Consider the following 16962-nt stretch of genomic DNA (forward strand, 5'->3'; position numbering starts at 1 on the left):
AATTCAAAAACCCTAAACAACAAATATTTTTTGAAACTAATTTGACTGCAAAATCTGAACCTAACCGATGATGAAGATATTTGTAACTTTTTTTAAAAATTTCACTTGGCATAAATTGCTGCAAAACTGTGGAAGTTTTTAAATACGAGGTATCCTTAAAGACCTTGCAGAAAGGATGTTTACACCTGTTGCAGGTTGGGTTCCCCTGAGACAGAGACTATGGTTGTTTAAGAAGTGTTCTCAGAATCAAGACCCATGAGGGAAGGAAATGACGCGAGATCAGGCTGTGACGCAGTCTCAGCAAAGTGTCTCTTTTATGGTGGATGCCCTCTAGTGGATATTAACTTGGAATACAAAGATCTTCACACTTTATACCCACTCTCATGGATTCATATATATATGCCTCTACCCCAGACTCCCTTCAATCCCAATTCCAGATTTTCCAGTACTTCTTCTCCTAGGGCAAGCCACTGCTCATGAGTTCATATTTATTCTAAACTCCTATTTATTCCCCACAAAGTAAAGGATCATTTGCACTACCCAGAGCTATGCCCATTGGTGGGATTTTTCCTTGCCACTATATTTCAAGTCCACTCCTGACTGAGGCTGCAGGGCAGCTGCCATCCATTTTCAGCTGCTTGCACCCACACCCCAAGCTTAGTTTTTGTCTTCCTCTGTCAGCTTGTCATACATGCCCTCTCTTGGTCTCCATGCAGCCATGGGTATGAGCTTAGTGAAAGGTGCCAGCACAGTGGTGGATGACGTGGGGATTTGGACCACCTGCTTATGCAGTTTACTTGTGCGTCTACCCCTGCTCACATCAATCCCAAATGTACTGCTTCCATCTTACAGTGGATTGCTGTTGGACCTGCTCAACATTATGATGGTTTTTAACAAAACCTTGTGTATGATGGGCAACTCTGGCTACAAGATCAATCCGTGACTCATGGTTAGGTAGTCTGTCTCTGCCAGGACCCAGAAGTATGTCAGGAGTTGTTTATTAAATGGTGTATAATTCCTAGAGGTCTCAGCTGGGATTTCCCGGTCGGGACTTGCCATAACTCCACGTGGCATATCTTCCCGCCAGAGATACTTTTAATGTCATAGAGCCTCTTGGGTTTTGTGATCCAAGTAGCAGAATTGCTTGTACCCCAGCCTGGACCTGCATCACGTGCCTTTCCTGCTCTGGGCCCTCTTCAAGGTCGGAAGCCTTCTAGACTACTGAATGTTGGGCCAGAAACAGTTTTTCCAAACATGGAAGGATGCTGCCTTCAAAACCCAAAGCAGCCTAGCAGGTACTGTGTTTTCCCTTTATCGTGGGAGGCCCTAGATGCAAAAATTTGTCCTTATTTTTGGGAGGGAATATTCTGGCATATTCCAGACCACTGGATTCCTAAACATTTCACCATGTCAGGTAATTAGATGTTCCTGGTTTAGTTAATATACCTTTCCTAAAGTACTGCCCTTTCAAATTTCATTTTGTTTCTTCGTGTATGGGACAGTTTCTACGGCACTCCAATGAAAGATGAACACATTTTAAACATTTCTTCTTGGATATGAAGTGCACTCCCTTCATCCAAGGCAGTTTAACTTCAGCTTCATTTGTGCTTCATGTAACTTGAAGTATTTTTAGACTTCAAACTTGCATCATGACATGAAATGAAGTGGAACTACTGAAAAACACAAACTAAATGTCATGCAGTTTCCTAAGTCTATAAAAGAAATTCACTATCTTGGGGGCAATTCAGAATGTGGAGCAGTAGTCAAGCAAGTACCAGTTGTTGTTAACACACACTGCCCTTGGATTTGAATGTAGGTGTTCGTAGATGCTGTTTCAGGTGGAGATATTTAGACAGAGTTGTTTTAGGGAAAGAAACATACATACTATCATTTTCAAATGAAAATAATTTTCAAACCCTAAAATATCTTGTTTTAAAATCTTTTGCTGAGCCTCAACATTATTGTTAATTTTACCTTTTTTTTTATCAGATAACTTCGTGGTCGATTCCAGTTCCTGTGTGCGTGCCTGCCCTAGTTCCAAGATGGAAGTAGAAGAAAATGGGATTAAAATGTGTAAACCTTGTACTGACATTTGCCCAAAAGGTGATGATTTTTTTTTCATTTTATAATGAAAAAATACTGTTATTTTATAATAAAAATGCAATAATTTATTGACTAAAGAAAAATTTTCTCAGCTGTCTAATTGTGCATCTTGTTTCTACAGCTTGTGATGGCATTGGCACAGGATCATTGATGTCAGCTCAGACCGTGGATTCTAGTAACATTGACAAATTCATAAACTGCACCAAAATCAATGGGAATTTGATCTTCCTAGTCACTGGTATTCACGGGTCAGTATTACATTTTTGTGGAAAATTGTTTTACGAAGTGCAGACAAAGCTTAAGAGATTCTTTAGTTTTGTCTGTTTGATTCCTTTTGACAGAGTTCCACTACACATTAATGCTTTCCTCCAACAAAGTCAAATGCCAGATTTCACCAGCAGTGATAGTAAACCAAATTTTGGGGGTACATCCAGATTATGAATTTGGTGACAACTTAGATTTAAAAATATAGATTTATATATAAGCTAAGATGTATTTACAGGACATTTTCCTCAAATCCATAGATTTCAGTAAGCTTGGCACATTTGTGGATATGTTTAGGGAAACAGTATCAGTGGACAAAGTGGGGAATTTCATTCAAATTCCTAACCAATTAGTTCAAAACAACATAAATTAATGCATCTTACAGAAAACAAATCAGTAAGTTGAAATTCTGAGCTTTCAGGTATTTTCTTTGCCTTGCTGCATCTTTTTCTGTTTTAGACTTGGGAAGTTAGTGATAAATCTATTAAATGAATTTCATTTTAGCAATAAAAATTGTAACATTTTCTGGGCCCCTTCATTACAGAACCACCTGCTGTTTTTAACTGGGAAAATGACCAAGTTTGCATCCTTTCAACTGTAATGAAAATATCAATATTTTTACTTTATATTTTATCTATTTGTATATATCACAACTTAATCCCTAAATATTAGTGCTACGGGCTACAGATAAAAAATATCACTCACATATTTCAATTCAAAAGATTACTCTAAACATATATCATTTCTAGAAGCAAAACAATTTAACACATTATGAATAAATACGTCAAATAGGAACAAGAGAAATAGAACAAAGCATTTCTTTCCATTCAGATAAATTACTGTAGGTCTTAGTACATAATGCATTTCTTTACTTTAAAATATAGCTTTTAATATGGTTCTGTGCCAGAAACTGTAATAGTATGTATTCACTTTCTGTTATATTTGGTCTAAGAGGTGTTTCTTGTTGTTTTGTTTTTTTAAAATAAGATCCAGATTTTTAACGTCTCTTTAAAAAAAAATGTGCATATGATTACTCTTAGTTTACATGGCAACAGTCTATTGGAGATGGGTGGTACTACCATTTTGAGATGGGACACATTCAGTCGGCTCCACCATGGACAATCTGTATTGAGCCGTGTGGCTTCCATGTCAAACAACTCCAACGTAAAGTTGAGAACTGGGTTAATAATAAATACCTACATCCTCTGGTTGTTGTGGAGATTCAAAATAAAACAAAATATACATTTTTTTTAAGTGTTCAGCCCAGTGCCTGGCATACAGTAAACCTTAATAAATGGTATAAAAAAGGAAGAAAATGGTGGGGGAAGGGAAGGAGTAAAGGAGGGAAAGGGGAGAGAGAGAGAGAGATAAAGAGAGAGATTGAAAAGTAACAAAAATAGAAGTTAAAAATCGCTAACCCCCCGAAACAAAAGAAAGTTAAAAAAAAGGAGAAGAAGGCACTTCAAGAGGAAAATCTCAGTGACTATATCTAGTATATAGCACAGCATATAGTGCAACAGATAATATCTCATAGACTACTGGAAACCAAATAAAGACAAAGTTATTTTCATGGCAATCCTTACTTTACAATGTCATACTTCCTAGTTCAGACGATTATTATTTGTCCTTAATTATAGCACTTAAATTTAACATTATAATTAATATTATTGTGTCTTAAGCATAATATATAAGGCATTTTCCAGGACAAATATATATGTGAAATATGATATGTTCCGCACTCCTAGTCTCATGCCAACATGAAACATATTCTGAAGCCTTTCCCTTTCATTTTAGGAAAGTATTAATATAAAGTTAATTGAGTAGGTCTCAGACACTTATGTGTAGGCATATGTGTATCCATGTATGTAATATGTGTGTGTATATGGACAAAGAGAGAGATTTTAAAGAGGAATAACATGAGGTATTATTAACAAAGCTTTCAGTAAATTAACAAAATTTTTTACTTCACTTAATTTCCATTACCCTTAATCTTCTACTATCTAGTTTTTAATAGGATGTATGGTTTGATTAAAGTAGCTAGGGTATTTCTTTAAACTAATAGAAATGAAAAACCCATAATTAAATAAGAGTGTACTTTTCAAAAACAAATTTCTGCAAAAAGTAAATTTACTGTGAAGTTGTCAACTAAAATGTTAACATATAAAAGAGATCAATGTTCAGTTTATAGCACGATACCACCATTGCTAGAAATAAACTAGGCATTCTTATTTCCTTATTTAGAATGGGAACTGCAGACAAAATTCAGCGTTCAGGGTTATCATAGGATCCCCTTTCATGTCTTGTCATGTCTAATAATGTCCCTGTGAATATGCTTAGAGCAATAAAATGCTCACCAAATAAGCATGTTCATGCTGTGTCACAGTGTGACACAAACAAGAAAGTACTTAGATGATAGACTGTAATGATGATAGACAATGGGAAACAGATAATGAGCTTGGTGAAAAAAATAACGTGATTTCTATGGAATTGTGAAAATATGTTTCTCTCTCTTTATCCTGAGCTTTATTTTGGATCACCCAACACAATAACAGGGTGGACATAATGTTTTTTTTCATGGTCCTGAATTTAGCTAGGAAAGTTCTCAATTTTAAAATCTATGGATTTCAAGTGGCTGTAGGGTGGAATGCCCTAGGGGTACTTTTAAGTTGGTAAGTGGGATTCTGTCAATTTATTTTATGAGAGTCCTGAATCTCTAAAATTAAGTATATAAAATTTCTGTGGTCCGCTGGGCTTCATGTGAACAGTCCAGAATTCATTTCATTCGTGGCAACCTGGAAGTGTTCTCAGTAAAGGTTTGGACTGACCCCATTATTGTGTGCTTGACCTGAACTTTGAGTGTTTCTCAGTAAAGCAGGAATATTTGATTATATGGCTAGAGCTATTCTAGACACTGCTTTTCATCAAAGAACAAATGTGGAAAGTTCATTCTACTACTGCAGAGCTGATATTTCATGTGCATGCAGACATCTTTGCACATTAGAAAATGATAGCAACCAGAATTTTCCCTCATGATGAACCTAATTTTGTGGCTCCATTTTTATTGAAAGCATAGATATTCATTCTATATATCTTCAGTTACAAATAGAGCAAGTTTGCTAGAATATTAATTTAGACTTTAAGCTTTTGAAAGATATTCATGTCACATTAAGGAAAATCTTAATTGTTTATGTGTGAATTATGGGGACACTCATTTACAGTGTTTCCAAGCCTTCTATAACACACCATGTTAAACTAGTAGCACAATGTATTGATTAAACTTCTTAGTTTTTCTCAGTTTGAAGCAGTAATTTCATCAAGCAAGATTTTTTTTTTCTTTTAAAAGATATGGGATGGTTCACAGTATAGAAAATATGCTGATGAATCAAGCAGAGAGAGCCAGTAAAGGGTGGTTCCAGAGATCAAGTTTGCTGAACTAATAGAGAATGTTTTCAAGGCTCTAATGCCAGGATGAATAAATGCCGGTGGATTCAGAATCAGATTCTTAGAAGAAAGGCCATATGCTTATCCGTTTGTCAGGGGATTGTGGAGTACATTGACTGATAGCCTCCAATGGATCATGTATCCTAGTGTTTATTCCCCATGTGAAAAAGAAGGTTCTCAGAGACTGGTAAAACAACAGATATCCAGTACAAGGATAAAATTCAGTTGATTGCTAAAGGTGCATACAAACTGCTAAAAGAGCCTGATTCCTTGTTTTTAGAACGTTTGATCTCTCTTGGAGAAATGACCAGTGAATGGAATTTAATTTTCCTCTGAAGAGTATATATTAATATAAGGTTTCTACTTGCCCAGAATAGCACAGAGCACCTTTTAAAGTAATAAAACCTAGAAAAACTACTAAATATTACTTAAGAAAATCTGAAAGTATTGCTTGAATTACTGAGAAATGTTTAATATTACGTTTATATTTGGCTTAATATTCAAGAATGTAATTATTTTGTATGGGCAGGATGTTATAAATGAAAAATATTTTCCTAAGATGAAAACGTCTGAAAAATTCCATTAAATATTTAATTTTAAAGGTATTTTATATTAATTTTTATAAAGACAGGGCATTTATGTATCAATAACATTAATTACAAAAAATATATTTATGCATTAGGAGATTGTATTTTTAAAAATCCCCAAAGTTTACAACACATTTTGAGTATTGTTAAATTTGTGGTAAATTTTATTTTCAAATGTTAGTATGATTCATATAGAGGGAAGCAAATAGTTCCTGTCATATGAAAGTGAACATAAATAAACAGATAGGAACAAGATTGCCCTGATAGATAAATGTGAAAATACAGAAAAATAAAAAAGTTTACTTCCTGTATTTGTTTTCACCTTTCTTATGAAATTACAGGTTCTGTTAGCAATTTAGTACACTTTGAGGAACCCAAAAGGCAATTATTCTCACCATAACATAATTTATTTGCAGTATATATTTTTCCAATTGAGAATAAACTTTTAAAGGCAAAATAAAGTGGTTAATGAATGGAATTGCTATATTTGGAGGTTTATTCAGGATAGTCAAATTGAACCGTTCCTCTGGATCTAGAATAGCCTTCAATGAAGAACTCATAATCTGTGTCATCAAAATTTCCTGAAAGTACCTTTTAATCCCCTTCCACATCTAGCATAGAAAATCTGGATAAAACATTGCTAACCTTCCTATTGCTAATTAAAATTCAATTGGAATGAAATAATTTTTGTCACATTTCTCATATTTTCACCCCTTTATCTAATTTTAAGTTCAGCTTCATTTTTTTTTTTTTCCCCCTAGGGACCCTTACAATGCAATTGAAGCCATAGACCCAGAGAAACTGAACGTGTTTCGGACAGTCCGAGAGATAACAGGTAATTTTTAAAGTGAGTTTGTTGTGCTATGAACTATGTGAATTTTAGTCTTTTGTTAAAAATATTACATAGTATTGGAATTTTCAAAGCAAATTCTAGTTTTGAAAACACGTATTATTTTAAATGATGGGTGTCTTAGTTCCTTAGCATCTGTGCACATTTTGAAATCTGTGGAATTAAAAAAAAAAATCCTTGAAATTTTGATGTTACTGTTTTTGCAAATGTCAGTGGATCTTTGAATCAATGTGTTTCTATTTACTTTTCACAAGTACTATTGAGGATGGGTGGCAGGTAGGATTCATTTAGCACATGTTTATTGAGGACCTGATATGTTCAGAGCTGTCATAGTAGATGATATGGGGCCCATAGACATGAATCAGACATGGGTTTGCTATCAAAGAATGTAAAATCAAATAAGGAGGCTTAGTTATATACATAAATGTCTTAGAATGCAAGACAGACAGCTGATGTTGTAAATGTACAGATAAGGTGGGAAAAGATTTCAGAGAAATTAAACTCTTTGTCTAGTTAGACTAAATAATTTTTCCATTTAGAAGAATAAATCAAGTTAAGAATCATTTAAATCTTTAAACCATACACTTATATGATTCTGTATGTATATATTCTTGGTGTTCATTATTTTGACATTCATCATCTATTGAGTATTGTAGCCCAGAAACTTGGGGTAAGACACTGAATATTGGAAGAAGAAATATGATACAGAATGGTTCAAAAATAGGAATATTTGCTGCCTTTTCCTTACCTCCCATTTTCATCATATTTTAAGAATAATTGGTATTAAACACTGTTACTGAGACAATGATATTCTGAATTATTTTACTGCCCTTATCTTTTGTAGGTTTCTTGAACATACAATCATGGCCCCCAAACATGACTGACTTTAGTGTTTTTTCTAACCTGGTGACGATTGGTGGAAGAGTACTCTATAGGTAGGTGTATATATTCAAAGTTACAGGTCTCTGAATCATGTGTCCATTATGTCATAGCCATCAGACTCATTGATTTACTGATTCTAGAAATACTGATTTTCCACTTTAAATTTTAAAGGAAAATTCAATGAAAAATACCCCTGATTGTGCTTTAAAGTATACAACTTGATTTATCAACTGCCTGTCACTTAAAGTAATTTTAGTGTTTCAACTGCCTGTCACTTAAAGTAATATTAGTGTTTGGCAGTTGTGGAGTACATGATGTGAACCATAAAACCGAACCTTCTTTTTGATCATATGTTATCATAATTAAAAGATAGACTTGAATGACTTTGTAATGACTTCGGTGTATGGGATACAAATGCTGTTTTTCCAGGAGATTCTCGTTTTGTCTCTGGAGCTATCATTTGAACAAAGCATCACCGCGCTGATATTTTAGAATTTGGTCCACTATGCTACATGCAGTGCTGGTTAATAATGGACAGATAATCAGGGCTCAGAAGGATACTGTTCCAAAGTTCTAATGTCAATATTTTTATTCACATAAGAAAAATATATGTTTTAATATTTATTAAGCCACTGTTTTTATTTTACTTCAGATTTCATCTGCACAAAATTATTGTTTATGAACCGTTAAAAGTCTATTTATATAAGGAGACCTTGATAATTTTTCTACTTAAATCTGAAAGATGCCTGAAGTCAATACTGTCATTAAATATTCTATAATAATGGTTCACAGGAAGTCCATTGAATTTTGCTATTAAAACAGGTATATCTGTAAGAGGTTCTAAAATGTAAAGGGGAAAAGTGCTTAATAAAAAAGGATAGTTGAGAGATATAATCTATTCAAGTGCTATATGGAGCCAATTGAATAAAGTGTTATAAATCTAAGTAAAGGCATTATTATGCTCACATTGTAATCAACAACTAAGGATGGTTATGATGGGAACAAAGATTTGAGAGAGTGAATTACATCCCATTTGGGTACACATACACGTTTTATATCTGTATATTATAGTTCTCCATGCATGTGTATATATAAAACATGAAAAAAAATCTGAGTACTAAAAGCAAAGCAAATTTAGAGTACAGTTTTGATTTCCAAAATATAAAATAATGTTCATAAGTTGATTGAAATGTGGGAAACACATTTAGTCTTTAGAAAATGGACAAATAATTTAATTACAAAGTGGACTATGTTGAGAAAACAACATCCTTGAAATGATAATTTGTTTCTACAGTGTAGTTGTTATTTAACTTTTAGAGATGCTTTCTCACTTGTCCAAGCCTTCTGAGTATTTTTTTTTATTTTAGTTTAATTTTATTCTTCTCTTTAATTTTTAACATCTCCTATCCTTATACATTTTTCAAGTATTACAATTAATGCTTTGGTTTCTGAGGTATAAATTAAAGCTAAATATGGTCATTCTCTGAGATATTTACTTCTGAAAGTGTGTCTAAATCTATTAAATAGTTAGAGTTGAATTAATGTCTTACTTTGGGTAGATGAACGGTCACCCCATAAACATTTATTTAATTATTTAGTCTTAATTTAATTCTTGAGGATTTAATTCTTGAGGACCTTAAGATTCAGGGGTTAGGAGGGAAGGCAGTGAGCAGATACGTCAGTGGTACATATATAGACAGAGACAGAGATATCATTGATATTCATAATTATAAAAGATGGGCTTTTTTGGGGGGGTTCAAGTGATTACTTTTAAAACAGTCAGCATATAGCATGTAAAGAAATAGTATTTGTGGGCTTCCCTGGTGGCACAGTGGTTGAGAGTCCGCCTGCTGATGCAGGGGACACGGGTTCGTGCCCTGGTCCGGGAGGATCCGACATGCCGCAGAGCGGCTGGGCCCGTGAGCCATGGCCGCTGGGCCTGCACGTCCGGAGCCTGTGCTCCACGACGGGAGAGGCCACAGCAGTGAGAGGCCCGTGTACCGAAAAAAAAAAAAAATAGTATTTGTATCTCAGGTTTTTTAATTCAATCTTTTTTACACTCTATTAACATTCTTTTTGGAGTAAGATATGACATCCTTATTTTACTTCAAGAATGCATGTCATGGCCAGAAAACAATTATTACTGTTCCATTTTTTTCCTCTACCCTCTCTTTAGTGGCCTTTCCTTGCTTATCCTCAAGCAACAGGGAATCACTTCTCTGCAATTCCAATCCCTGAAGGAAATCAGTGCAGGAAACATCTATATCACTGACAACAGCAACCTGTGTTATTATCATACCATTAACTGGACAACGCTCTTTAGCACAATCAACCAGAGAATAGTGATCCGGGACAACAGGAAAGCTGAAAACTGTAGTAAGTACATTACCCAAACATTAAAAATCTAGAAACTTTAAACATTATTTTTCTCATTGGACCAAACAAACATAGTGGTGGGTCAGAATTGTTGTTGTCTGTTACTCAACCCTTAAAAAAGGTTGGTATAAAATAATCAAATGGGTAACTTTTTATAATACATTGCATGTTTTTATAATGTATTTCATATTCTCAAATCTTGCCTAATCATAAGAACCCTCCTGTGGAGATTTAGATTCAATAGGTGTAAGTGGAGCCTGGGAATCTAAATGTTTAATAAGCATCCTGGGTAATTCCTTGGATCCAATCAATTTATGGAAATCCACTCTATTAAATTTTCTGTTTATTTTTTGCTTCAGAGAATTTGATAACATAGAATAACAAAGTATTTGCCATTTAGGAGTGGTGAAAAAAAAAAAAGACGTGTTCTTCTGAAATGTGTAAAAATGCTGTTCCAGTAGTTTGCTAAACTTCATTTCATAAATGTGTTTTTGTAGGCATGGAGTGATCTCTTTTTTCACGTATTTTACTACTTTTTAATCCATTCCATCACTTCTTTGTTACACAGAAGCAAATAATGTTTTCATGAGGATATAACTAAGTCATTCCCATCTTATACTTTGATACTCCAATGATTAATACTTAATTCTTCCCTGTTTTTCTCCTGGGTATTACTTTATTCTGCATCCTATAAGTGCTACTACTATGCATATAGTAGTGACTTACTTATAATAAATACAAAATAAAATGACTTAGAATTCAAAGAATCTGTTTACAAATGTATATTCTTGTTGTGGTCATGATAAGTCAGTCCTTTTAAAAGTCACATTTCTTAAGAAACATTTTGCTCTTAGGAAGTCTTCTTGCTTCTTTAATCTCACCATTGGAACAATCACAAGGGTATACATACATAATGATTAAGTTCATTAAGTACGTGAATGAATAGTATAGGACTTCTTAAAAAATGTAAACTCTTAAGAGGCCAACATGATTTAAATTTACCAAGTAGTCCATGAACTAATTAATTAATTTATACCCCACCTTGTACCAGAAAGGGTTTAAGGCAGCTCAGGCTAGCAATTTTTATAAAATATAGCTTATAATTTGTGAGGAATTCACATTTTAGCTCTTTTGGATCCTGAAAAGTATTTTCCAGAGAAAAGAGACCTATTGCAACATGAGATTCCTGTTTTGAGTGAACTTAAGTTCTTATATATTCTTCTGTTCTTCATAGAATCAAGAAATATAAAATATTGTTATATATCAAAATATACATGTCCACATTGAATGAGATTTATCCTTTCATTGAGCCTAGATTGTTTCCTTGGTTTTAAACATTTCTGAAACCTGACAGAAAGCTTGCTTTTTTTTTTTCTACTTAAGCTTCTTATCCCACAATACTATATTTGTGTTTGTACATGCCCCAGACAAAGTAGATTACTCATGGAAATAAAATAGAAACTTTTTCAACACTAACTTATAAATATTTCCCTAAGTTAGGGTTATACTCTCCTTTTCTTTCACTTACTTCAAAAAATGAAACAAAATGAAAATAAAACAATAGTACCTCTACCTTTTAAAGGTAAGATTTAGGTATGAAGACAAAAAAAACAAAACAAAACTAAGAAACAATAAAAGAATGAGAGAAAAACATTCTTTTTCTTTAACTCATTTAATCATTTCACAAATCCCTTCTTTTACCTTTTGTAAACCTGAATAAAAAGCAAATGGGAAAAGAAAATGTGGAAAGAAATTAACTGTGAAAAAGCAAGATAGGAAAAATTTATGTAATTATTCCATATCTCTTTAAGACTTCTAAAATTTTGAAAAAAACAAAAGAAGATAAATAATATTAATAAATTAAAAATCTAACATTTTCTTCAACTTTCAGTGTTAGGTCTCTTGGAGGTTTATCCACTTTTCAAACCATGACATATTTTATAGTTGACTTTACAGTTTCAGGAAGAAATGAAGCAATTAGAAGAAAGCAGTTTTGTGGTGCTATAATTTAATATTAAGCATATAATTTTTCATTTTTAACATCTTAGAGTAAACAATTTTTGCATGAAATCCATTTATCAAAATTTGGGTTTCGGTCTCATAGTACACTGGATCCTGCATTTTCAGAAATGTAATTATCCTATAAACTTGACTTCAGATGTGCTGCTGATGTTTACACTGAACCTACAACGGCCGCCCACATGTGATTAAGGCCATTTTATCATCCATAGTATTATCTGCAAAGAGGAAAACAAATATTTGCTTCATTTTAAATGTACTTAAATATTGCATTTTTAGACATTCTTTCTTAATATACCACACACAAGACATATATGAGCACACACACATATTCATTACAAGACATCTGGATACACAGACGTACAGCATAAGGTGTGTATTCATATGCTCACACAACACATACACATGTACACAACCCTCGGACACTTACACATGCATTCACACACATAAACACAAACACACAGTCACCATAAAATACTCTCCTCTAAATCTGTATATTGGCTTGGTAGCTTAAAAGAAAAATCAACCTTGATTTTTAAGTGTTTTTTGGAGTTCAACATGATTTAAAACAGCAATGACAATAAAAGAAAAACCTCACCTCGTCTATAAAGTGTGACCATAGCTTGAGCAATCTTACTCTTTTAAGTCAAAATTTTCAAAGCAGACATACAGATGTCTTTATGGTTTGAAGAGACTGAGATTGAGAGAAACTCTAGGACATGAAAAGCTGGAACATTTTCTACCTCCTTTATTTGTATGGTTGTGGTAGGGACAAAACAGTGCTGGTTGGAAGGAGTTTTATAGTAGGTTTATAAAAGTATTTGAAGTTTCTTTAAATAGTTAAGCATAAATTTTTAACACCAGAATATAAACAGTGAAGAGATAAATACAACAACAAACCTTCGTAATCTGAATTACATTTGAACTCAGACATCTTTATTTTTAAAATATTTGCACATATACACTTAAAACCACCATAAAAATGAGAGAAACTATATTCATAATTACCTTTCAAATTGAAATAATTTTATTTTTTAACTATAATAGTGCTTTTATCATTGTTAGAAAACAAAACAATGGACGAATTGTAAAATTTTTTTGTTCTAATTCTGTGAAGAATGCCATTGGTAGTTTGATAGGGATTGCATTGAATCTGTAGATTGCTTTGGATAATATTGTCATTTTCACAATATTGATTCTTCCAATCCAAGAACATGGTATATTTCTCCATCTGTTTTTGTCATCTTTGATTTCTTTCATCAGTGTTTTATAGTTTTCTGAGTACAAGTCTTTCGCCTCCTTAGGCAGGTTTATTCCTAGGTATTTTATTCTTTTTGTTGCAATAGTATACGGGAGTGTTTCCTTAATTTCTCTTTCTGATTTTTCACTGTTGGTGGAGGAATGCAACAGATTTCTGTGCATTAATTTTGTATCCTGCAACCTTACCAAATTTATTGATTAGTTCTAGTAGTTTTCTGGTGGCATCTTTAGGTTTTTCTATGTATAGTATCATGTCATATGCAAAGAGTGACTGTTTTACTTCTTCTTTTCCAATTTGTATTCCTTTTATTCTTTTTTCTTCCCTGATTGCCATGGCTAGGACTTCCAAAACTGTGTTGAATAAGAGTGGCAAGAGTGGACATCCTTGTCTTGTTCCTGATCTTAGAGGGAGTGCTTTCAGTTTTGCATCATTGAGTATGATGCTTGCTGTGGGTTTTTCATATATGGCCTTTATTTATTTTTTATTTATTTATTTTTAAATTAAATTAATTTATTTATTTTTTTGGCTGTGTTGGGTCTTTGTTGCTGCACCCTGGCTTTCTCTAGTTGTGGCGAGCAGGGGCTACTCTTCATTTTGTTGTGCGGGCTCCTCATTGCAGTGGCTTCTCTTGTTGCGGGGCATGAGCTCTAGGTGCACAGGCTTCAGTAGTTGTGGCTCACGGGCTCTAGAGCGCCGGCTCAGTAGTTGTGGCTCATGGGCTTAGTTGCTCCGCAGCATGTGGGATCTTCATGGGCCAGGGCTTGTACCTGTGTCCCCTGCATTGGCAGATGGATTCTTAACCACTGTGCCACCAGGGAAGCCCTATGGCCTTTATTATGTTGAGGTAGGTTCCCTCTCTGCCCATTTTCTGGAGAGTTTTTATCATAAATGTGTGTTGAATTTTGTTGAAAGCTTTTTTTGCATCTATTGAGATGATCATATGGGTTTTATTCCTTAATTTGTTAATGTGGTGAATCACATTGATTGATTTACATATACTGAAGAATCCTTGCATCCCTGGGATAAATCCCACTTGATCATGATGTATGATCCTTTCAATGTGCTGCTGGATTCTGTTTGCTAGTATTTTGTTCAGGATTTTTGCATCTATGTTCATTAGTGATATTGGTCTCTAATTTTCTTTTTTTGTGGTATCCTTTTTCTGGTTTTGGTATCAGGGTGATGGTGCCTTCATAGAATGAATTTGAGAGTGTTTCTCCCTCTGCAATTTTTTGAAGAATTTGAGAAGAATGGGTGTTAGCTGTTTTCTAAATGTTTGATAGAATGCCTGTGAAGCCATCTGGTCCTAGACTTTTGATTGTTGGAAGATTTTTATTTATGGTTTCAATTTCATTGCTTATGATAAGTCTGTTTATTTTTTCTAATTCTTTCTGGTTCAGTCTTGGAAAATTTTACCTTTCCAAGAATTTTTCCATTTCTTCGTGGTTGTCCATTTTATTGGCATATACTGGTTTGCAGTAGTCACTTATAATCCTTTGTATTCCTGCAGTGTCAGTTGTGATTTTTCCTTTTTCATTTCTAATTTTATTGATTTGTGTCCTCTCCCTTTTTTTCTTGATGAGTCTGGCTAAGGATTTATCAATTTTGTTTATCTTCTCAAAGAACCAGCTTTTAGTTTTATTGATCTTTGCTATTGTTTTCCTCATTTCTATTTCATTTATTTCTGCTCTGATCTTTATGATTTCTTTGCTTTGACTGACTTTGGGTTTTCTTGTTCTTCTTTCTCTAGTGGTTTTAAGTGTAGGGTTAAAGTGTTTATTTGAGATGTTTCTTGAGGTGACATTGAATTGCTATAAATTTCCCTCTTAGAACTGCTTTTGCTGTGTCCCATACATATTGGGCGGTTTTGTTTTCATTGTCATTTTTTTCTATGTATTCTTTTAATTTCTTCTTTGATTTCTTCAGTTGTCTGTTGGTTATTTAGTAGTGCACTGTTTAGCCTCAATGTATTTGTGTTTTTTTACAGTTATTTTTCCTGTAATTGATTTTCATTCTCATAGCATATTGGTCCTAAAAGATGCTTGATATAATTTCAAGTAAGCTGTGTATAAAAATATTTATTGAATAAGTGCCATATTAATGGTAATTTCATTTATTTTCTATTTTTCATATCAGTACTGCCATAATGTGAATCTTAGTTCATAAAAAATTTTGTACTATGCAATCATTTCCTTGGGCTAAACACTTAAAAGTGGAATTTCTGTGAAATTAGGTTATATACAATAAATTTTGGTATATATTGCTATGTCATCTTTCAAAAATACTAGATTAGTTTACACTTGTCCTAAACAATGTTTGATAAGGAATATTTTCCACTACTCTTTACAACAATTGATATTATCCATGGATTTAAATTTTGGTGATCAGAAATATGGAAAAGGAGTCTTTTAAATTTATATTTTTTAGTTGATATTGAGCCTCTTTTTATGTGTTGATTGATCCTTTCTATTTATTTTTTGTATATTACATAGTTATAAGCTTTATCCATTTTTTAATTCTGGATTTGAAAAAGCTCATCATAAATTAAATCCATTAAATTTTTGTGTCTTAAATATGTTGTGTATAATTTTCCTTCTATATGCAATTTTTTTTAAATTTTGTCTTTTGATAGACAAATATTTTATGTTTTTATCTAGTTAAATGGATACATCATTCTCTTTTTTATGTTTATGATCTTGGCATAGTCTATCTTTTGTCTTCTAGTACTTTAAAACTATATTGAAATTTTTAATCCATCTAGAAGTTTTGGTACAGCATAATTTTAAAAAATCTTAATTTGGCTAGGATATTGACATAATTTACTGAATAATCCATATCTTCTCACTGATTTTAGGTGTCTGCAATATTTAGCTAAGTAGAGAAAAAGTGCCAGACTCAACCTGTATAGTTTAATTTAATCATCACCACCACCCTGTTAAGTATAATTATTACCATTTTGCAGATGAATATATAGATGTCCAGAAAATTGAATAATATCCCCAATGTTTGGAAGCCATAGTAATTAAAACAGTATGGTACTGGCATAAAAACAGGCACATAGGCCAGTGGAGCAGAATGAAGAACCCAGAAATAAATCCACAAATAAGTTCAACTAATATTTGATAAGGGAGACAAGAATATTCAATGGGACAAGGATAGTTCTTGAAAATGATGTTGGG

General features: G+C 33.2%; 1 protein-coding gene across 1 annotated transcript in view; it reads left to right on the top strand.

Moving 5' to 3' along the window:
- The window catches only part of ERBB4 (erb-b2 receptor tyrosine kinase 4), a 1100940-nt gene that overhangs the window by 799578 nt on the left and 284400 nt on the right, over positions 1 to 16962 (top strand). The window contains exons 8-12 of the mRNA XM_024763203.1: positions 1990 to 2103; positions 2225 to 2351; positions 7157 to 7230; positions 8090 to 8180; positions 10304 to 10503. Coding sequence (XP_024618971.1) covers positions 1990 to 2103; positions 2225 to 2351; positions 7157 to 7230; positions 8090 to 8180; positions 10304 to 10503 — 606 coding nt within the window. The remainder of the gene's footprint in view (positions 1 to 1989; positions 2104 to 2224; positions 2352 to 7156; positions 7231 to 8089; positions 8181 to 10303; positions 10504 to 16962) is intronic.

The sequence above is a fragment of the Neophocaena asiaeorientalis genome, unplaced genomic scaffold, assembly GCF_003031525.2.
Source record: "Neophocaena asiaeorientalis asiaeorientalis breed wild unplaced genomic scaffold, Neophocaena_asiaeorientalis_V1.1 scaffold86, whole genome shotgun sequence".
Classification (NCBI taxonomy): domain Eukaryota; kingdom Metazoa; phylum Chordata; class Mammalia; order Artiodactyla; family Phocoenidae; genus Neophocaena; species Neophocaena asiaeorientalis.